At 40.9% G+C, this 21,130-nt stretch overlaps 4 protein-coding genes across 5 annotated transcripts in view; 3 read left to right on the top strand and 1 right to left on the bottom strand.

The window, feature by feature from the left end:
• Nucleotides 1-144: 144 nt before the first annotated feature.
• LOC135336436 (uncharacterized) lies at nt 145-5,412 on the bottom strand. The gene is made up of 9 exons (XM_064532228.1): nt 5,251-5,412; nt 5,092-5,165; nt 4,847-5,018; nt 2,520-4,749; nt 2,307-2,377; nt 2,084-2,185; nt 1,650-1,814; nt 729-896; nt 145-444 (listed from the first exon to the last, which is right to left on the bottom strand). Exons 1-9 carry the CDS (start codon nt 5,320-5,322, stop codon nt 313-315), a joined length of 3,186 nt encoding a protein of 1,061 aa, XP_064388298.1. The 5' UTR covers nt 5,323-5,412; the 3' UTR covers nt 145-312.
• A 52-nt stretch (nt 5,413-5,464) lies between these two features.
• On the top strand, nt 5,465-13,297 carry LOC135336338 (soluble scavenger receptor cysteine-rich domain-containing protein SSC5D-like). Its single transcript, XM_064532100.1, has 8 exons — nt 5,465-5,573; nt 6,321-6,513; nt 6,944-7,107; nt 7,367-7,816; nt 12,089-12,235; nt 12,349-12,529; nt 12,637-12,785; nt 12,910-13,297. The coding sequence occupies exons 1-8, from the start codon at nt 5,519-5,521 to the stop codon at nt 13,128-13,130; spliced, it is 1,560 nt and encodes a 519-aa protein (XP_064388170.1). The 5' UTR covers nt 5,465-5,518; the 3' UTR covers nt 13,131-13,297.
• Nucleotides 7,815-12,067, top strand: LOC135336536 (scavenger receptor cysteine-rich type 1 protein M130-like). Its single transcript, XM_064532383.1, has 6 exons — nt 7,815-8,164; nt 8,637-8,832; nt 9,123-9,271; nt 9,740-9,917; nt 11,022-11,182; nt 11,484-12,067. Exons 1-6 carry the CDS (start codon nt 8,095-8,097, stop codon nt 12,023-12,025), a joined length of 1,296 nt encoding a protein of 431 aa, XP_064388453.1. The 5' UTR covers nt 7,815-8,094; the 3' UTR covers nt 12,026-12,067.
• A 413-nt stretch (nt 13,298-13,710) lies between the features above and the next one.
• Nucleotides 13,711-21,130, top strand: part of LOC135336482 (soluble scavenger receptor cysteine-rich domain-containing protein SSC5D-like) — a 33,220-nt gene continuing 25,800 nt past the window's right edge. The window contains exons 1-4 of one of the 2 annotated variants that reach the window (XM_064532293.1): nt 13,711-13,883; nt 15,217-15,406; nt 15,470-15,624; nt 16,320-16,506. In XM_064532293.1, the coding sequence (XP_064388363.1) occupies nt 13,823-13,883; nt 15,217-15,406; nt 15,470-15,624; nt 16,320-16,506 (593 nt within the window). In that variant the 5' untranslated portion in view covers nt 13,711-13,822. Of the gene's footprint in view, nt 13,884-15,216; nt 15,407-15,469; nt 15,625-16,319; nt 16,507-20,585; nt 20,737-20,921; nt 21,118-21,130 lie in introns of those variants that run through there. The other variant, XM_064532296.1, reaches the window with a different exon arrangement.

Genomic DNA, 21,130 nt, shown 5'->3' with positions numbered 1-21,130 from the left:
TCTTGGGTTGCGATTTCCTAGCTTTGAAACACGAATGAATATTACAACAGTGTACACATTAGAGAGCTCACGAGCCGCTCACACACCACTGTAAAAAGTTGTATTGCACATTCTGAATAGATGATTATTACCCGTTGATTAACGTTGTAATAAAATTAATGTTGATTGCTCAGCTAATTATAATTATTACAAATACATGTATATAAAATATTGAAATGGAATGAATGAAGTAATTTTGTGTACATGTACATGTATGAAATAGAGCCTAAAAATAAATATAATAAATGATTTTAATTAATTAATTTTAGAGAGTTAGTCTTCTAGGATAGGAACAGTCTGGTCATTTTTGTCGTTGCTAGGCAACGGTTGAGCGGAGACGACTGAGTTGTAAATGTTTGGAGCACCCCCCTCTGTGTGAGCGTCAACAGTGGAGGGAACCTCGACCTGAATAAAGGACGCCCTTGATAAAATAAATTCACACCAGAATAAACTGCATGTACCTTGCATTTGTACTACACTTCACTTACATGTACAGTGATGTGCCCACACTGGTCGGTGGAGGTGGTTGGTTGGTACTAACCACCTCCAGACAAAAACAACCTCTTTGCTATAATACATGAACTGAGATTGAGGATTGAAAATAGCCACCCAACAACAAATTCTGAGTGCATCACTTATATTGATATTGATACATGTATGCATGTTAGTCTAGAGAGACAGTTCAGTACCGTGTTTTCTGTCTCTTTCTCCTCTTGTGGCTCGACTGGTTTGTCTGGTACAGTGGGTGTGTGGAGTGTCCTCAGTTGGCGAGGGCTGGGCTTGTGCTTGGTGATGACGTCTGTGATCCCATTTCCGTGCAGCGTGGACCTACTGTTGCTGGCAAGACTGCTCTGTGCCTGAGGGGAGGGGGTGGGGGATTATTATAGTAACAGTGATTACACGTTGCAACTTAATAGTGAGAATATGACTGTTTTGATGACAATTAGCCCAATATAGGTAGGTCCTAGGTCGATTTTTTTCTAGGAAGGGGGAAAAAATTTTATGATTTTCTGAAAGCTTAGAAAGAGACCTTTAAAATGATGTGTTGCAATCCAAAATTTTGTCGGGGGTCTAATTTGTCATTTTTCGGCCTTGGACATGGGCTATTATTATTCATGGTATCGCCAAATTGGCAAATACTTTTATCTCTCAAATATGATTTTTGATGACTCCATTTAAACTCTTTTTTTCTAAGCTTTCAGAAAATCCTAAAAATTGTGACATTGGATCCACGGAATTTAAGTTATGGCAGCCGAAAGAATCCCCAAACCATTGAATAAACGAATGTTGTTGAACATCTTTCAACAGCCTTAATTTTAGTACCGTTGATCCAATGTCAAAAATTTTAGGATTTTCTGAAAACTTAGAAAGAGACCTTTCAAATGATGTGTTGCAATCCAAAATTTTGTTGGGGCCCTAATTTGTCATTTTTCGGCCTTGGACCATGGTGTCGCCAAATCGGCAAATACTTTTATCTCTTAAATATGATTTTCGATGACACCATTTGAAAGGTCTTTTTATAAGCTTTCAAAAAATCCTAAAATTTGTCAGAAAATGGACAATTTGAGCCCGAAATAAATCACTGCTATATTGCACTATAAGATGCTTACTCTGATATAGTCGGCCATGATGGGTGCTTTCTTGGGTATTCTAGAGGCGCTCTTTATACGCTGGGCTGGTCTTGGTGGAGGTGGATGAAGGAAGAGCTTCTTAAACTTCTCGTGGACCTTCTCTGCTCCCTCCATAACACCCGGGCAGGCACGATATCGCTTCAACTATGTGGTGTGTGGGTAGTGTGTGTGTGTGTGTGTGTGTGTGTGTGTGTGTGTGTGTGTATATATGGTGTGTGTGTGTGGTGTGAGGGTGGTGTGTGGGAGGGAGTGAGGTGTGAGGTGTGTGGGGAGAGTAAGGTGTGTGTGGGGGGGGGGGTTGGTAAAGAACAGAACAATCTGGAGCCATATAATACATGATTATAGGTAATGGACTAAAACAACCTTTTTAACAAACACGATAAGTAAGATTAAGCTAGAGAAAGTGAACTAACCTTTTTGACAGTGTCCATGATGGAAGGGAACTTGTCCAAGTCTGCAGCAGTGCAGTAGAAATTGCTCAGCTTATTCAACATTTCAATAGCGTACTCCGTGTTCTGTGTGTGTGTGGTGTGGGTGTGTGTGTGTGTGGTGTGTGTGTGGTGTAGGTGTGTGTGTAGTGTGTGTGGGTAGTAGTTGCAGCCTTAGGATAATGCCATGGAAGCTAGTTTTCCTTACTGGAGCTTCGATGGTGAGAGCAGCTTTCAAGTTATAGTTGTAAGTCTGTAGAATCTGCATCGAGGTCATTCCTGAGAAAAACAAAAATAATAATAAGTTTTCAGTGATTTAATACATGTATACATACATGTATAGATAGTAGGGGTAGTACAAAGCTCATGTAAACGCCTCACACACACACACACATACACACCCACACACCACACACTCAACCTGACTGGGGTGCAATGAAAGGTGGTAGACTAGGCACTGCAGACACGGGAACGCTATCCTCCTCTTGCTCTTTGTTACCATCATCAGACTCACGGCCCTCAATAGTATCAGCTTTTTTGTCATTATCAGCCTCCACAGAAACATCGCGAGTAGAGTCTGTTTGAACTTTTTCCTGTGATAACCCTTTACCAGATCCACTGGGCTGTCTAATTCGTAGTTTGCTCCTCTGGTCATCTTTAGCTTTCTCGTTTGATGAGCCTTTATCGTTCAAATTTTTGGGCGGTCCGGACACTTTGAATTTCTTCAGTGGAGACTCAGCACTGATCGTAGCATTCTTGATTCTCCTCTTTGGGCGTTGGGTCTTCGGACTCGTCTTGTTGTTTTTTCCAGCCTCCTTACTACTCTGACTTTTTACAGTGTTTTCGTCGCAATCTTTCAAATTGTCTTTAACATGAGAAATGTTGTCGCTACTAGGAGCAGTTAAATCTGGCAAATTTTCCGATGGCAATTCATTTTCTTTTGTTGAAACTTCAGCTGAAGCTATATCCATTACTTCGGTTTCTATAGAAGGCTTGCACATGTTGTCAGGTACACTAGTAGTAACAGTCAAGTCATCTTGTGACTGAGGAGTGGACTTTTCGTCCTCTGTAGCTTTGTTTGAGTGATTGTCTTTGCCATTGTCTGTAATATTAGCTGAGTCTTCGTCAGTAGTGATCATGGATGTCACCACAGTGATGTGTTCAGTTGAACCAGTGCTCAAGTTATTATCTGTGTTCACTAAAATATCTGACAGCAGAGATTTCTCGTTAGATTTATCAAGAACCGTTACTTCCGTTGAAATTTCCGGTACGTCATTTGGCACTGAATCACAAAGCATGGTACGTGTTACTATAATATGTTTATCGGTCGTGGATTTCAATTCAGTAATATTTTCTTTTTTTCGAGACTTTTTCTGAGTATTAGTTTTTTGTTGCTGCTGCGGATGTCTACTGCGTCGTGTACGTGATGAGATACACTCCGAGGAGGCTTTGATAGCAGTGGTTGGTTTAACAGGAGGTGTGCTCGTCCGTTCGTTACAATCCATATCTTGAGAGGTGATTTCATGACTTGGTTTAATAACAGGAGGTGTGCTGCTCATGTTCGTCACGTTACAATCCACTGTTTTATTTACAGAGGTGATTTCTTGGCTTGGTTTAATAACAGGAGGTGTGCTGGTGTCAATTTGTTCACTGCAATCCATATCTTGAGAGGCAATTTCTTGACTTGATTTAACAACAGGAGGTGTGCTGCTCACGTTCGTCTGTTCGTTACAATCCACTGTAACAGTTTCATTAACGAAGGCGATTTCTTTACTTGGTTTAATAACAGGAGGTATGCTTGTGTCAGTCTGTTCACTGCAATCCATTGTTGTGTCTTGGGAGGAGATTTCTTGACTTGATTGTTCACATTCTTGTGATGATATGACGGGTTCTGGCTTGATAGTTATCGTTGTATTGTCGTTAGAACTTGTCTCATTGCTTACAAATCTTTGCGATCGTCTTGTTACTCTTGTTGTGTTTGCTGGTTTGGTAGTCTTCTTCGTTGGCTGTTTGTTTGCCTTGTCTTGTTTCGATGGTAATGTTTTCTTCTTTGGTGGTGTTGGTGGTGGTGGTGTAGGGGTTTTCCCCTTTGGTGTAACAGGAGGGGAAATTTCCCTTCTTGCCGATGGGGGTGTGGCCTTTGTAGTTGAAGTACGTTGCTCTTTCCTTGTCATGTACTTTGGTTTCTTTGGTGGAGGTGTTGGGGCTTTCCCTTTTGGTGTAGTTTCAACGACAGCTGGTACAGGTGGGGAAATTTCCCTAGCAGATGGGGGTGTGGCCTTCGTAGTAAAAGTACGCTGCTCTTTCCTAGCCATGTAGTTTTGCTTCAGATCCTCGACAATCCCCGCGGTTACATTTTTACGTCTTGTGGAGTATCTGTGTTGTTGTTGCATTTGGCTGCCATCTTCTGACAACTGGCTGGATGGATCAAGCATTACTTGCTTTGTAGGTAGAGGGGCCTCGGAGGACAACACTGTTTCCAACTCCAGTTCCGAGTCGAGACGCTCCTTCTTCATAGCCGAGGGAGTGGGCGTACAAGTGTGAGGAGTGTGAGGCTTAGTCGAGTGAGTGGGCATGGAAGTGTGAGGAGAAGCATGTGTTTTCCGTTTACGAGGTTTTTCTAGCGGTACAGGAGACGAGGATTTGCAAATCTGCAAGGAAAAGAATTAATGTTTATACATGTAATGTCTGGGGGGGGCGTAAGGCTGTGTGTGTGTGTGTGTGTGTGTGTGTGTGTGTACTGCTTACCTTCTTGGCAGGTCCCTTTCTCTTTGGAGTCTTAACAGAGGAGGTGATGGTGAGTTGAGGGTCCTCCTCGATCTCCCATACTGCCTCTGCATAACCTTTCTTAGAGGAGGGCTTGAGGTAGGTATCCTTGTACTCAGCATAGGGGTAGAGGTCACTAGGTAACATCCAAGCACTGTGTGTGTGGTGTGTGAGGGTGTGGAGTGGGTGTAGGGATAATAACGCATACGATCGATGTCCTTCCTTACTTTTGATGTGTGCCATAAAAGAATACGTAGAGTCTGTTCGAAGGTCCGTGCACACCCTTAGGATGCTTGGTTACCTGTACGAGGTTAACACGCGTATCATCATGTATTTTTAAATTATTATTTTGGTGAATATGGATTTAAATGTTTTAGGCTGCTCACCTTGGCGGGCCATGGTGGGTAGCCTCTCATTTTGGCCCATACTGGATCATTCACGCGAAATTTTCTATCCATTAGGGCGCGCCTCTAAAGATAATAGATGTCTCTAGCTAGCTAGGTTCTGCAAAGGCAGCTGTTAGGTACTAGGTAAAGGTCGTTACCATAATGTGCGCGTTGGGTAGCGGGTCGTGTCGCGTCCCGCTAAGTGTAGGTCGTTAAACATACAAGTGAAAATTAATTAGTACGAGCAAACAAAACATTGGCAACTAACATGGCAGTCTTCTTACTAGTCTTCTTATTGCTGGGTATTCTTCCCAACTTACACGGTGAGTTACATCGAATATTACACAGCAGTAGGTCTATATCTAGCCGTACGTACATACATAGGCTTTAGCTTGTACTACAAGTTGTAGGCCTATAAAGACTCTATTAAACTAGAACTGAGATATTCAGCTTTGCCATGCCACTGTGATTGGTAACTAAGATGTTGTGCTTGCAGTACGTCTTTCATTGTCCATTGACCTCCCTTTCAATATAATAAAGGAGCTTTATTTAATCAATATCTGCAATGATTGCGCATATGAAAGGTTTTGCAATAATTATACACAAGGTATTTAACAATAGCTAGCTATAATTATGACACGAATTCGTATGATAAATACATTACTAATACAAGTATTAGCCGTGCTCTGTACTGTATGAGTGCACTTTGTGATGTACTTTGTGATGTACATATACGTACTGGTGTGTTTATTTTATGGATAGTGCCAGATGACAGCATTCGATATCAGTTAGTCTATTCATTGTTGACTCAGCTATAATTATACCCCCCATGACACTTGACATACACTATGACCTTCCTGTGTTATAGATAACAAACAACTTGTTCTGTTGCCGTTTTCATATTAGGTAGCCATCTTTGAGAGCCTATAATTTGTGTTCGGATTGTCCAATTTCAAAACTAATTGATGCATTCAATAGCTCTCAGAATTACCTTTCCAATGGTGTGTTTAGATACATGTTCTGTGATTTAATAGTCGAAATGCAGCAGTTAAACGATATACCCCACTTAGGCCAGGAGGTAGGCAGCCTGAGGCTGGTCAGGTCAGGCCGAACAGGAGGCTCCTCTGGCAGACTGGAGGTCTATTACAGTGGACAATGGGGGACAGTGTGTGATGACAGCTTTGGCTCAAACGATGCAAACGTGGCTTGTGCTCAGCTGGGCTACACCCGAGGCTATTGCTGGGGGACGGTGGGAGCACTGGGGTGAGTGTTTAGTTGAGCAACTAGTATAAATATTAAACGTATACTGTATACACTGAAGCTCAGGACCTCTCAAGACTACACTATAACCCTTTTCACCGTCAATATTTTAGGAAGCAGAAATGCTACTCTAATTGACCTTCAGTGTGTAGAGCCTATAATGTGTGCACACTGTAGCTAGTGTACAGAGCCTATAATGTGTGCACACTGTAGCTAGTGTACAGAGCCTATAATGTGTGCACACTGTAGCTAGTGTACAGAGCCTATAATGTGGTCCCACTGTGTGCATGCACTGTAGCTAGTGTACTGAGCCTATAGTGTGGTCCCACTGTGTACACTGTAGCTAGTGTACAGAGCCTATAATGTGTGCACACTGAGGTTAAAAGGGTTTTTAATTGAATTACATCAATACACATTACACGTATGCACACAGTTTTTCTCGAGCCTCTACCAGAGTTCGTATCTGGTTGGACGATCTCCGCTGTGGTAGCAATGACACGACTCTCCTCAGCTGTTCCCACGGTGGACTGGGAGTGACGGACTGCACTCACTCGGAGGATGTGGGTTTAGTCTGTGCACCACAGAACAACTGTAATGGTGAGTGGTTTGATGCATGGGACTGTGTCTAGTGTAGCATCTTTGAACGGCCATAACTGGTGTTACAATTATCTTATTAAAGCTTAAAAAGGAGCTTATAATTATTTCGTACCAAGTAATTTAGATAAACTGCTTGAAATTGGGTGACCAGAACTAAAGTGTAATATATAATTATTATGTAGATTATTAAAGTTATAGGGCTTGCTTTCAGTGAAAGCTATTATTGTTCTTATGTCTCCCCTCGTCTGCCCCCCTGCAGGGCTGACCACTGCAAGCAGTGGGTCTTACGTCTACTACTACTCATCCGGTGCTGCCTCCACCGGGATCTTCGTGGCAGTCTGTCTCTGCTACCTTCTCGTCAAGAGCGTTTTCAGGAATTCGAATGGTCACCGCTCCAGTCGACACCACCACGCTCGATTACCCACGACTAGAGCCCCTAGAACGAGAGTAGCAACAACAACCGTCAGTCCGACCACCACATCAGGTGACGCTACTCCTCAAGTTTATGTACCAGAGCCGACTAAACCTACCACCTGGACTTCGCAAGCCCCTCCAAGTTATTTCGCAGCCGTAGGAACGGCGGATTATCAAGTACAAGATCTGGAAATAAGTTCCGAAGGAAGGCAAGAAACGGTGGCATTGACTACCTATCCAGATGCCCCCCCACCTCCCTATCCTGGTAGCCCAACTGAAATGGTTGATTATCAGTGACTTTAGTGCTCAAACTCTGCACAAAACTCAGAACTCATTTGTATGCGTGTTTTGCACTAGCTTTATAATTATGCATGTGTGTATGTATATCTTATTCATGAACTGCTGCTTCAGCCTGTTTGTATTATAATTAATGTTGTGTGTCCTCCTACTGACAAAAGAATGAATTTGTTTACCATGGAGACTGTTGTGTTTATCTGACTGCATGCTGTGCATGTGACTTAGTTCTATAAATCTAATATCTAATGAGCTCTGGCTGGTTTGAGAACTCACTGCATGCAGAAGATGCTTTCAATAGTGGGGCTCCTAGTTTGCATGCTAGTCACCTTTCTGCAGCATACACAAGGTGAGACACATAATAATTATAATAGCCTATAATACCGTATAGCGGGTAAGTTTCGTGGGGTAAAAAATTCGTTCAACTCGAGAAACGGTAGTTTTTGTGAGTAAAAATTTCGTGGCTGCACAGCATTCCTACGTTCAGATAAGCCACACCTACGATAAAATTTCGTGGAGGTCAGCCTAGCTGCCCACGAAAATTACCCGCTATATATAGTACTATAAATACAGTAGCCTCTGTTGTTGTCAATCAGCAATGATAATAAAATACACTGAAACCTCCACCCCCTGAAAAAAGGCCAACTTCAATATAACGGCCAGGTCCCAAACGAACAGATATAATTATGTGTACAAAAACAACCCCTCAACAAAGGCCAAAACATTGCCCAAAAGTGTTCGTTATAGCTAGAGGGGTTCCACTGTATTCTGTTTCCTAGCTATATATATATATTATTTATATCAAAATTGCATGCCTGCAGGTCAAATCACTGAGAATTTAAGGCTAGTGGACAATGTCGGAAAGACGGGTGGCTCCTCTGGTCGACTGGAGATACGCATCAATGGCCAGTGGGGAACAGTGTGTGATAATGGCTTCAGTACAGCAGACGCTGAAGTGGCTTGTAGGATCTTGGTGTACAATACTTATATAACTTTCGGACGTGTTGGAGAATTAGGGTGAGTACCATTAGCCCTACATAACATTACAGAACACACAGCTTGACTATAATAATACTGATTTTGGCAGCTATCTTGAGAGCCTGTAAATAATTGTGTGCTCAGCTGATTGCCAATTTCAATAGCTCTCAGAGTTATACTTTTCCAGTATCTGTTGTGATGCTAATTATAGTTAACATGTCAAGTGTGTACAGGAATTATCACCAATTTTATTAGTGTTTTGATTGCCTGTTGTTTACAATTGTTTCGCAAGATATCGTGTTATTCAATTGTGTTGTTATTGTTGACAGGTTTTCCCCGGGTACCACCTTTCAAAATATATGGCTTAACAACCTCCGTTGTCTAGGAACAGAGGATAGTCTCAACTCCTGCTCTCACAGTGGTGTAGGTAACCATGACTGCACTCACGGTCAGGACGTGGGTCTTAAGTGTGGAGGAGGTGAGGATGGAATATATGCACATGGGTGCATGTTAATTGACGTGCCTTTGCTTATAATTATTGTGCATAGCTTTAGTTATTGTAACAGAGGATAACTAACATTGATCACTGCACAACAGGCAGGCACCGTTAAAGGAATGGATTTGTACCTATTATATAGAATGCTACTGTGCTTCAGTACAAACACACATGCAATCCAATCATTACCGAAATGCCTTCACACGTGCACACACAACTAACAAAAATCATTGTATAGTACATGTACACGGATTATTACTATGTTGTACCAAGGCCATGCATACTATACTATGATTGTTCACCTCTAATAGAGGATTCTCTCATTAGTATATACTAGCTATATAATTATACATGCATGTGCATGGAGTTATAATCACACACTAAATATAATTATATACTAACATTATAATTATTGCGTCACCCTTGCATGCTGCAATATATAATTAATAGAGGGATCTCTGAGGCTTCAAGACGGTAGCAGGACACACGGTCGGCTGGAGATTTATCACAGTGGCCAATGGGGGACAATCTGTGACGATGACTTTGATGGCCCTGATGCTGATGTGGCCTGCAGACAGCTAGGCTTCAATGAAGGATACTGCTGGGGAACAGCTGTGGAGCAGTTCAGGTATATAATTATATAGCTGCATGCAGTGGATTTATTGTAGAATGTATGGAAAGTAAAAGGGAGGGGACTCAACAGTAGGTATAGCTGTTGCAGTGGAAGAGTCAATACTGTAGTAGGAGGCAGGGGCGGATCCAGGAAAAATGAAAGGGGGGGGCTAGTAGAAAGGGGCGAAGCCCCGTACGAGGGTGGCAGAGCCACCCAGGGGGTGGGTATGGGAGGGGGAGCATCCCCCTCCCGCCTCGCTGGAGGCGAAATTTTTTGCTTTTTACAATTTGCTCACACTTTTACCTTTAAACTGTCATATTAATAAGTGAATACTGAATATGAAAAAGTTAATACAAAAAGCTCGTTCTAATCAACAAAAGGATGTATACTGTAGATGTTACATCTACATTCATCACTCTTGGTACATGAAAGATAGATGTTACATCTACATTCATGCACTCTTGGTACATGAAAGAATCACAATGCCTACCCAGACTGCACTGAGAGTGAGAGGAGATAAGGCTGCTTCCTTGCAACTAGCTGAAAAAGTCTGAGATCTGCTCCATGTTGCAGCTCAACAGCATACAATAGCCTCCTTCACAAGAAGGCCTAGGAAAAGAGGCCTGGGATATGATCGAGGCTACAAAACATTGCACAAGGAGCTGACTCAGCAACAGCAATAGTTGACCTATGCACTTTATTAGCTAGCTCAGTCTAGTCTATGCGCTAGCTAGTATAGTATGCATGTCCAGCTAGCTAGCCTACATCCTTTATACTCTTAGTAGCTAGACTTGGCTATTGTCTAGCATCTCTAAGTCAGTGAGTCTACATGCAGATGCATAAGTAACAAGGTTGGTGGCAAAATTGTTGTAACCTCAGACTAGCAATACATAGGTAGTTTTTTCAAAAGGGCCAGGGGGGGCTTCAGCCCCTCAAAATCACCCCTGGATCCGCCCCTGGGAGGAAGAGTGGAACAGTTGAGCTGCAGTCATAATTTAAAGGAGTGTTGTGCTTCTGTTGTATACTGCTATAGCAAATTATATAAGCATTGAATTTTGTAGCTCTTTGTTGTCCCAATGTGATTGTTGATAATATGTACGCTTTTAATTGTTCTGACAGCATTTCTCAAGTGTCTGATACTGCTCCTATCTGGTTGGATGATCTTCGCTGTGGTAGCAATGATACGACTCTCCTCGGCTGTTCCCACAATGAACTGGGAGTGACAGACTGCACTCACTTAGAGGATGTGGGTGTGTCCTGTGCACCACAGAACTGTGATGGTGAGTCTGTGCATGTGCAAGATCTGCACACGTGCAAATACTTCGTTAATTAATGCCTTCAGTTGGTGATTTTTCCAAAATGGGCCTGTTTCGATAGTCACAAATGAATGCCCGTAAATATTATTTTGTAGCCCTTTAAAATACCAGATCAGTAATTACTATCGGATATCGAAATGCTCAATTCACAAAGAAGTATATATTATTGTGATGATACTACATACCCTGCAGGGATTACTAAAAAAACTATCTCCATGCTCTAACAAGTTACTGCATAATTATATAGTTATTTCCATTTCTGCAGGCAATGATATGAGCTACATCTACTACTACATGTTTGGAGGCATCGTAGTTGGTATTCTAATCAGTATCTTCATCTTCTATCTAATCTGCAGAGCGTGTCCAAACAATCGCCATCCTCCGAGACCACCCCCTCTCCCTCGTACCCACGCACACTCTCAGACACACCCACTAAGCAGGACCTCCGGCACTGACGTCACTAGAAATGTTACTTCTCAGCACAGGGATAGTCGACACGTACCCACTAAAACAACTTGGATTACGCAAGCCCCTCCGGACTATCTAATGGTCGTGGGATCTCCGGTTTATAAGTTGGAGAAATCCTTACGTCCTTCCATCACTGTACCACCTTCTCGTCCCTCCATTACGCTGGCACCTTCTCGTCCCCCCATCACTCTACCTCGTCCCTCCATCACTCCCTCCATCACTCTACCACGTCCCTCCATTACTTTACCACCGTTCAGGGAACAGGAGGAACAAGACTTTGAACTACCACCCTATCCAACTGACATGGATGATCTAGATACCTTTCCGTTAATATTTTGATGCTACATAATGAATGTGCATGGATGTGAAACTTTATAATTATCACATGTACACGCATGCGCACACTTTATCTGTCAACATGGTTTGTGGAGGAGAATAACCTCAAAAATATCCCCTGTGTACTGAGGCATTCATTTGGTTTCAAAATGGCAGGCTCTACAAGTTATTTCTTTTTGATTATCTTGGGCTTCTGTTTTTCTGACACCCAAGGTAAGACTGCATGCAGTTATAGGCTATCTAGTAAATAGGCAGTATAGACTACATCATGATACTGAAAATAAAAGTTTAAGTTTGTCAAAACAGTGCATGATTTGCTTTTGAAGGTCTTACTAATGGAAACTTGAGGCTGGTAGGCAACTCAGGCCAAACAGGAGGCTCCTCTGGCAGACTGGAGTTCTATTACAATGGACAATGGGGGACAGTGTGTGATGACAACTTCGGCTCAAATGATGCAAGGGTGGCTTGTCGTCAACTAGGGTACCAGTATGGGCGAGTAAGAACAGGGTGAGTATCATTGCATGCACATGCATAATTATAATAATTATCTATAATAATTATATAGACTATATAAACTGATGTAATTATTTGATAATCATTCCTCCTATTTATAGTTTTTCTCAAGCATCATCAACCACTCCGATATGGCTGGACGAGCTTCGTTGCTTAGGAACTGAGAGCAGACTCATTAATTGTCCTGCTAATGCTATCGGAGTTGAAGATTGCACCCATTCAGAAGATGTGGCCTTGATTTGTACTACAGGTAACGGTATATCTCAGCATGCATGCAGTTACTGATACTACATATACTCAAGGAGCTAGATGTACGTACAGTGATGTGTACAAATGATGTACATGCCCTGCATCAAGTTTGACCACACATGCAGGTGGTGGTGGAAGTGAAAGTGGTGGGTCAAACATCCCAGCTTATTCCGGTGGAGGCGTTGGTTCCGTCATATCCATCTGTGTGATCATATGCTGTTGTGTATGCTGCTACTACTACTTCAAACCTGATTCCTCAGGCTCCACCAGACAATATAGTCTTCCACCACGAGTGAAGATGATTTTTGTCACCACAGGAGATAGTCCTCCCCCATACACAAGTTAATATGCTGTTCAAATCTATATTATAGCTATATAGTGCATGGATATATATATATAGTGTATACATGCATGTATTTTCCTTATATAGAATTTGTCGCAAAACAATTATGTCAACACAATTATTTTTTGCTAGCAATGAATTGTAGGAGTTATATATTCATGCCCTACGTATATGCATGAGCAGTAGACAAGGTATTGAATCGGAACAAAATTGCTAATTGATTGATTGAAGATCACCAAATTTAAAGGTATTAAATTGAAGGTAACCGGTGGGCTGCCGTAGTAGCCACGCCTGAGACGCCTTATTAAAAAAACACCAATTTGGTTTAAATGGCTCGTTCGCCAAATACAAAACTTGTACTCGCCAAATTTTCCCATTAAGCAAGGCAATGTTGTTTCTCATCATGCGATAAAAGTAGCCTCCCTTGTCTTTCATTATTGCTCTACAAAACAGTGACACACCCCTTATAATTATGTGCTTTAATATTCATTCTTTTTCCTATTTCATTTCCAAGAATTTTAATGACGTAGCTATTGATGATTTAATGCACATGCGCAGTAGACTAATAAGGTGACTACAGCTATAGAACTACTTTCACTTGCATATATATTGCACTTACTGCTTTTGAGGTGGGTGGGACCTTCACTGTTATAACTGAACGATTATACTCGCACTGAGTTGTAGCTGCATTGCCAATGATGAGTTGCTTGCTGTGGAAATCAGTTATTGTCCTGAGCCTGGTTTGGGCTGTTGGAGGTGAGCACTAAGCTACTTCTGCATGCTATTTATCTTACAGTGAAAATAGACTAGCTACGGTATTAACTAGCTTTTGTTTATATACTAAAACAGCCACCATGCACCAACTTTTGCTATAAGACATTTTGCACCCACATAATTATAATTTATATAATAATTATATAAATATAGGAACTGTTTCGGAATCCTCTGATTATATATAGGCTCAATTGAAGCAGTGATAATTATATATATCTGCACAAATATATATGTATGTGCAGTTGCAGGAGCGGATACAGAAGGGAGGGGGGGGCAAACACTGGCCGCAAGAGCTGGGGGGCGGCTCCCCTCCCACTGCAGAACGAAAGCTAAAACAGTCAATTTTACACAGAAACACAAGCAAAAAATGTAAAACATGCAGTATATAGCTTACAAGCTGTCGTAGTGTTGCGTATATAGCATGATAATTAAAGTTCAGCAATCTTCCCAATATCATAAGGCTGCGTGGCTCAGAGTCGAGATGGGCCTTAGATGACAACCTGTAGGGATCTACTGATAATGACCACTAATTCACAGCATGCGCTCATTTCAGAGCTATATATAATAGTTAGACACTATTTTGGAGGTGTCTATGGGATTTAGAAGCCCAAAGGCACTGATTTAGTATCCTGAGCGTATAGCGAGGGTACTAAAGTGGCTGAGGGCTTCTAAATCACATGGACACCGACAAAACAGTGTCTAACTCATTTAGATATTAGTGCGCATGCGCAAACCGCTTGACTACAATACAATTACTTGACAACGGAATACTAGGTATACTAAGTAAATTTGCAGGTATACTAAGTCCCATAGTATACCTGCTCTGAGGCACTTTTCCCATGTACTTCCCATGTAGATCTTATCCACTAGTGTCTAAATACATATATAGAGAGACTTGGTACAGAGCAGAGAGAGAGAGTGAGGCTATAAATCCTCCCCTAAAAGAGTGGGGGGGCTTAGGCTATAGATCCGCCCCTAAAGTCTTGGCTAGACACGAGTATGAATTTGAGCAAGATCTGCATATAATATATTCTATATACATCTGTTATTATAAATAATACCACATAATTATTACTCTGTGTTACCATCCTGTGCCATTAGTCCATTACTTGTATTATTGTAGCAAAAAATATTTGGAGTCCCAAATGAAATATCAAATTTTGATTTTTTTTTTAGCACTTCTATATAATTATAGCTTCTTAGCAAGGGGTAATTGCTATAATAGTATTCAAAGAATGGCCTACTGAATTTAGTGTAAAGATAACTATTGTCAGTGTTGCGTTATTCATTATCGTTATTCATTTCGTTCTTGCAGGACAATTGAGTGGAGATGTGAGGCTGATAGATTCATTGGGTTCAACAGAGGGTAGAGCTGGTAGACTTGAGGTCTTCTACAGTGGACAATGGGGGACAGTGTGTCAGGACAGCTTCACTCCTAATGATGCAGTGGTGGCTTGTCGACAGTTGGGGTACACAGGTTACAGACTTTATGGAATTGTACGGACGTAAGTATACCAATCTTTGCTTGCGTATTTATAGTACTTCACTCACTAATTCTTTCACTATAGTGATAGTGTCCTAGCAGTGCCAGTATCCACTCCAATATGGTTGGACGACCTTCACTGCTCTGGATCTGAAAGGAGACTAATTGACTGTCCACAAAATTCTATTGGATCTCATAATTGTGACCATTCTGACGATGTGGGATTGTATTGTGCAATAAGTGAGTGATGCTATAATTTAGTTATAAATATGGGCATGAGGTGGTATATCTATATGTGTTATAGTGCATATCCCAAGTCCCGAGGGATGAGGGACACTATAGCCATGGATATTGAATACACTGTTCTAACAGATTTAGATCCCAAAACCTATTGCTATGCTAGAAATGAACTGAGCAATAGTCAACCTAGCAACTTCATTTCTTTTAAAATGTCATCTCTGTGTCTCTAAAATCTGTGGCTCTACTAAAAACCATTCAAGTCAGCTCCACCTCATTATAGTCCTATAGCTCTCCACCCACAAAACGGAAACATCTAGCTCCTTCCCCAGTTTTGTGACAAACAAGCCCGGCACACTGACCAGGAAATGAGCGGCTCCTATACTACTTCCGAACAAAGCCAAAAGAAACCAGAGCTTCTCTCCTTCATTTTAGTTATAATAATTATAATTATGTTTGTTATGTTACTATAGACTAAGCATGCCATCTAGCTATAATAATTACATGTGTATATCTTTTGTAATGTTGATGTTGTAGTTTGTAGCCCAGAGCAATCTATAGTACTGTATACTATATAGATTGCTCAGTACTAGCTATATAATTATATTACTCATAGTTCATGCATAGATTATTCATATACATTATCTCATAGTTTCCCTGCTAAATACACTCAAATGGGATCTAATCATCTTATTTAGATGGAGATGTGAGACTAGTGACCACTACTGGAAGTAGTTTGTCTCCTTCTGGTCGACTGGAGTTGTTTTATGATGATCAATGGGGGACAGTGTGTGACGACAATTTCGATCCAAACGATGCAAGAGTGGCTTGTCGTCAGCTGGGGTACGATGATTATACTAACTATGGACGAGTAGGAACATTAGGGTGAGTATCACTGCATGCATGTCATTTTTTTTTATTATATAGCTGCTGCAACTGTGTTAATCATGATCATTTCTATTTTACGCTGAACATTATTATATATGCAGAAATACTACAATTTTCACCTACAGTTTCTCCCAACCTTCATCAACCACTCGGACATGGCTGGACGAGCTTCAATGTCTAGGAACTGAGAGCAGACTGATTGATTGCCCTGCTAACACTATCGGAGTTGAAGATTGCACACATTTAGAAGATGTGGCCTTGGTCTGTACTACAAGTAACGGTAATTACAGTTCCTTAAAGGAGCTACATCTACATACGATGCATAATGTGTACAAATATACGTATAGTGTAACACATGTGCGAATTAACATTAAAGCCCATATGTATATATATAAATTATATATGCCCTATATATAATTATATATACATATATATATATATATACAGTTATTACTCATGCAAGAGGGATGTACTGCTAATACAACTTAAGCCCTGAGGCAAGAGTTGTATTAGCAGTACAGCAAGAGGGCATGACGTAATAACCATGCTGATTGTGTAATAATTTCAAGATTTCAAGGATTATTACCTAATGGACCAATCAGATTGCAGGATTCTACCCGACTGCATTGGGATTCACCACGCATCAATGCATTTTACAAGCTAATAGGGTGATGGGTGGTGCTTTAGGTTGAATCGGTCTGCACCCTGGGTAATATCAATATCATCCAGGTATATTGACCACATCCTGCATGCATGGGTGATATTGATATTACCCAGGCATGTACTGTATTTGCAACAGTATAGTATAATCCATTGATGTCTGATCACAATGAGCAATAAATTCAGTTTGACCATGCACACGTGCAGAGTTCACCACAACATCTGGTGGTGGTGGTGGTGATGGAGGTGGTGTAAGTGATGGGTCAAACATCCCTGCTTATATTGGTGGAAGCGTTGGCTCCGGCATATTCATCTGTGTGGTCATATGCTGTTGTATATGCTGCTACTGCTACTGCAAGTCCGATTCCTCATCCATCACCAGAGAATACAGTGTTCCACCACCAGTGAAAAACACGACTGTGCCTGCAAAAGAAGACCCTCCACCAAGGTACACAGATCGATCTGTAGCTACAACTGAAGCCAGCAATCGCTCTTGCACTGCCATTCATATGGTTGAGCGTTTTGAAGGACCAAATGGTGTGATTTGTCAAAAAGAGCAAACCGCAGTTTGTTATACATCTGAATAATTAAAGAAGTTTATATGTACGAACTTGCCTATGATGTAGCTAGTGTATATCTATAGAGACATTTTGTCACAGAACATCTATAACTATATATGAACAATGATTTTTGTATACGTAGGCATTGCATACTTGCATGCATTAGTTACAAGTTATAATACACATTTGGCAGCGGAGATGAGTTGTAGATCTAGTGTAACTAATGATTGCCTCAAGTGATTGGTTTATTATAGTCATGAAAAATACATTTCTTTCTTAAGCTTGTCATAAGCATCACTATCAGCTGCATCGTCATGACAACCACAAACAGCCACGGTGTTAGACAAGCCGACGTCTCGCTAGAAGAATGTGTGTGTGTGTGTGTGTGCGGGTGTGATGGTGAGGCACCCACCTAATATAGATAGATCAATAGATCCCACTTAAAAAGACAATAATGCTTTGCTTTTTTGATTTCATGATAATGATGTGTTGATCACCCAGTATTGGGTTAAAAGTTCCACTGTCGAAGAAAAGCATGCATAATGGGCTATAAGGACACCGTATAGCGGCCCAGTCGGTAATTTTTGGAGGACAAAACATTCGTGGTTGAGCAACATTTAGTTACTTCGTGGATAATATTTTCTTGGGGTTGCTACTTGCACTCTGCAGTGCAAGCAGGTAAGGTAGGTAAGGTCGCTTCATTCGTAGGTAAAATATTCGTGGTCAGAGCTTCCCATGAAAACCACGAATATTTTGCCCCACGAAAATTATCAGCTATTATTATAAGTTGGATTTCTTACATCCTTCCATCACTTTACCACTTTTGCGTCCTTTCATCCCTTTATACCACCTTCACGTCCCTCCATTACGCTACCATATCCTTCCATTATGCCATAGATTAACTCTTCAATCTATGATTACGCTATCACCATTCAAGGAACAAGAGTAACACGACTTTGAACCACCACCCTATCCAACTGACCTGGATACTCCGTTACTTGATATGAAATAAATCCAGGATTGTATATTAATTTTAGATGAAAACAGTCTAAACGAGTGTTGCAAGCGTGCGCTTGCTAATGCCTCTCGCCATGTTATGCTTTCGCTCAAAAAGTATTAGTGTTATAGTAGTTTTAAAGTTAGCTTATCTATATAAACTCACTGAGAAGAAAAGACTTATTTACATGCATCTATTGATTGTATTATGTGGCTTACCAGGACCTCAAGAAAGAAGAAAATTGATTCTTCCAGGATCTGTAGTTCAGTGTATATAATATCTAAGAAGAAAAGACTTGTGTACATGCATATTGTTATCTATATTGTTATATGGTAGTGTTTTGTGGCTTACCAGGCCCTCAAGAAAAAGATGATTCTGCCAGGAGGATCTGGATCTTGTAGCTAACAAAAAGCTAGCGTTTTAGTGCAAGGCTAACTCATATGTTGAATAGAAAGTTTGTGCGAACAGATGATGCTATGAAAGATTCTGAAGAGACTGCAACAGTCCCAGTGAGTCAAACTAGCCATAACTCAAGAAAGAAGCTTTAGTTTGCTAATCCACGAATCAAAATCCAAGAGAACGTGGCTAGAAGCCTATAGAAGCTGTTAGTTTTCGTCTTATTGCAACCGTTGAGCATTTACAGCTGGAACAGACACACAGACACACACACAGTCATATCCCTCCTGCGGCTACGCCTCGAGGCATAATTATAATCTATAGAATGTGTATATGAACTTAATGATCTTTACCTAAATATTCAGAGCACACATGCTTTTACATGTGTCTGTGCATGTTTCGGTTTACCTCAAACCATAGATAATAGAGGAATTTTATTATCTATGCTCAAAACTTCCTGAGGCTTCCAGTTGGTTTCATGTTTCAAAATGGCAGGTTTGATTATCTTTGGCTGCTGTCTTTCTATCCATCTGTGTGGTCATATGCTGTTGTGCTTTCTGCAAACATCGCAGCTTATTCTGGTGGAAGTGTTGGTTCTATCATATTCATCTGTGTGGTCGTATGCTGTTGTGCTTTCTGCTACTACTGCTGCAAGTCCAATTCCTCAGGCTCCACCAAAACTGTATACACTGCTCCACCACCAGTGAGGACAAAGACTGTGTATTGTGCCCCTGCAAAAAAAGACCCTCCACCAAGGTACACAGGTTGATCTGTAGCTACGACTGAAGCCAGCAATCGCTCTTTCACTGCCATTCATGTGGTTCAGCGTTTTGAAGGACCAAATGGTGTGATTTGTCAAAAAGAGCAAACTGCAGTTTGTTTTACTTAAAGAAGTAATAATTATGTCTGTACGAACTTTCCTATGATGTAGCTATAGTGATATATCTATAGAGACATTTTGTCACAGAACATCTAGAATTGTGTATACGTAGGCATTGCATACTTGCATGTGCAATAATTTATAGTCAGTCAACACTATAGTACACATTTGGCAGTGAGACTCAAGAGAGATACCTTCCGTTATTTGATGCTAATGTATATAACGCGGCCAAATGTCGCAAGAAGTGTCAATGGTAATATCAATAATTGTATTCAGCAATCACTGTCACAAAAAGAACAGGGTGACTATTTATACTAACAACACCACAGCTATAGGATATGGTTCTAGAATATTCTACTATATAGGAATACTGACACATGTCATAATAATGTATTATACTGAGTTCTAGAACCTTCTAGACTAGCCACAAAGTTACATTGTGTGGTAAACTGTTAACCATAAGTTCTAGAAATAATTGAACAGCAATTAAGAGAGGATATGAATGTGAACTTACATATTATATACAGAGCATGCATGCACGCATGCGCACACTTTATCTATCAGCATGGTTTTTGTGGAGGAGGTAGTCTGGTGTCTGGTTACGCATATATAGATCTAACCTCAGCAACATTCCTCTGTGTACTGCACGAGGCTTTCATTTGGTTTCAAAATGGCAGGCTCTACAAGTTATTTCTTTTTAATTATTTTGGGCTTCTGTCTTTCTGACACCCAAGGTAAGGCTGTAGTTTATAGTTAGCATTAGCTATTCTCAGGAGTTCATACACTTGATCTGCTATAATCTAATATAATATATTATGATGTTGAAAGTGTGAATTTGAATTTGTTAACAATGCATGATTTGTTTTTTCGTTTGAACTGCCTACCAGCCTTTAGAATTTCTGTTTCTGTGTATTTCTAGGACAATCAAGTGGAGATCTGAGGCTGGTAGACAGCTCACGCCGAACAGGAGTCTCCTCTGGTAGACTGGAGGTCTATTACAGGGGACAATGGGGGACAGTGTGTAATGACAGATTTGGCTCAAATGATGCAACGGTAGCTTGTCGTCAGCTGGGGTACACAAATCATACTAACTATGGACGAGTAGGATATTTAGGGTAAGTATCACTG

This window comes from Halichondria panicea, chromosome 5 (genome assembly GCF_963675165.1).
Source record: "Halichondria panicea chromosome 5, odHalPani1.1, whole genome shotgun sequence".
In the NCBI taxonomy this organism is placed as follows: Eukaryota; Metazoa; Porifera; class Demospongiae; order Suberitida; family Halichondriidae; genus Halichondria; species Halichondria panicea.
This window is presented reverse-complemented; position numbering and strand designations above follow the sequence as displayed.

What these genes read in the sequence shown, in the direction of transcription:
- LOC135336436 (XM_064532228.1), bottom strand. Translation starts at nt 5,322, where the DNA reads ATGGATAGAAAATTTCGCGTGAATGATCCAGTATGGGCCAAAATGAGA. An exon ending in ACCCACCATGGCCCGCCAAG is followed by an intron (nt 5,166 to 5,250) that starts GTGAGCAGCCTA and finishes AACCTCGTACAG; the next exon opens with GTAACCAAGCATCCTAAGGG. An exon ending in AGAAAGAGACAGAAAACACG is followed by an intron (nt 445 to 728) that starts GTACTGAACTGT and finishes TCCTTTATTCAG; the next exon opens with GTCGAGGTTCCCTCCACTGT.
- LOC135336338 (XM_064532100.1), top strand. Translation starts at nt 5,519, where the DNA reads ATGGCAGTCTTCTTACTAGTCTTCTTATTGCTGGGTATTCTTCCCAAC. An exon ending in ACCACAGAACAACTGTAATG is followed by an intron (nt 7,108 to 7,366) that starts GTGAGTGGTTTG and finishes GCCCCCCTGCAG; the next exon opens with GGCTGACCACTGCAAGCAGT. An exon ending in CTGTTTTTCTGACACCCAAG is followed by an intron (nt 12,236 to 12,348) that starts GTAAGACTGCAT and finishes TTGCTTTTGAAG; the next exon opens with GTCTTACTAATGGAAACTTG.
- LOC135336536 (XM_064532383.1), top strand. Translation starts at nt 8,095, where the DNA reads ATGCAGAAGATGCTTTCAATAGTGGGGCTCCTAGTTTGCATGCTAGTC. An exon ending in CTTTCTGCAGCATACACAAG is followed by an intron (nt 8,165 to 8,636) that starts GTGAGACACATA and finishes GCATGCCTGCAG; the next exon opens with GTCAAATCACTGAGAATTTA. An exon ending in GGACGTGTTGGAGAATTAGG is followed by an intron (nt 8,833 to 9,122) that starts GTGAGTACCATT and finishes TATTGTTGACAG; the next exon opens with GTTTTCCCCGGGTACCACCT.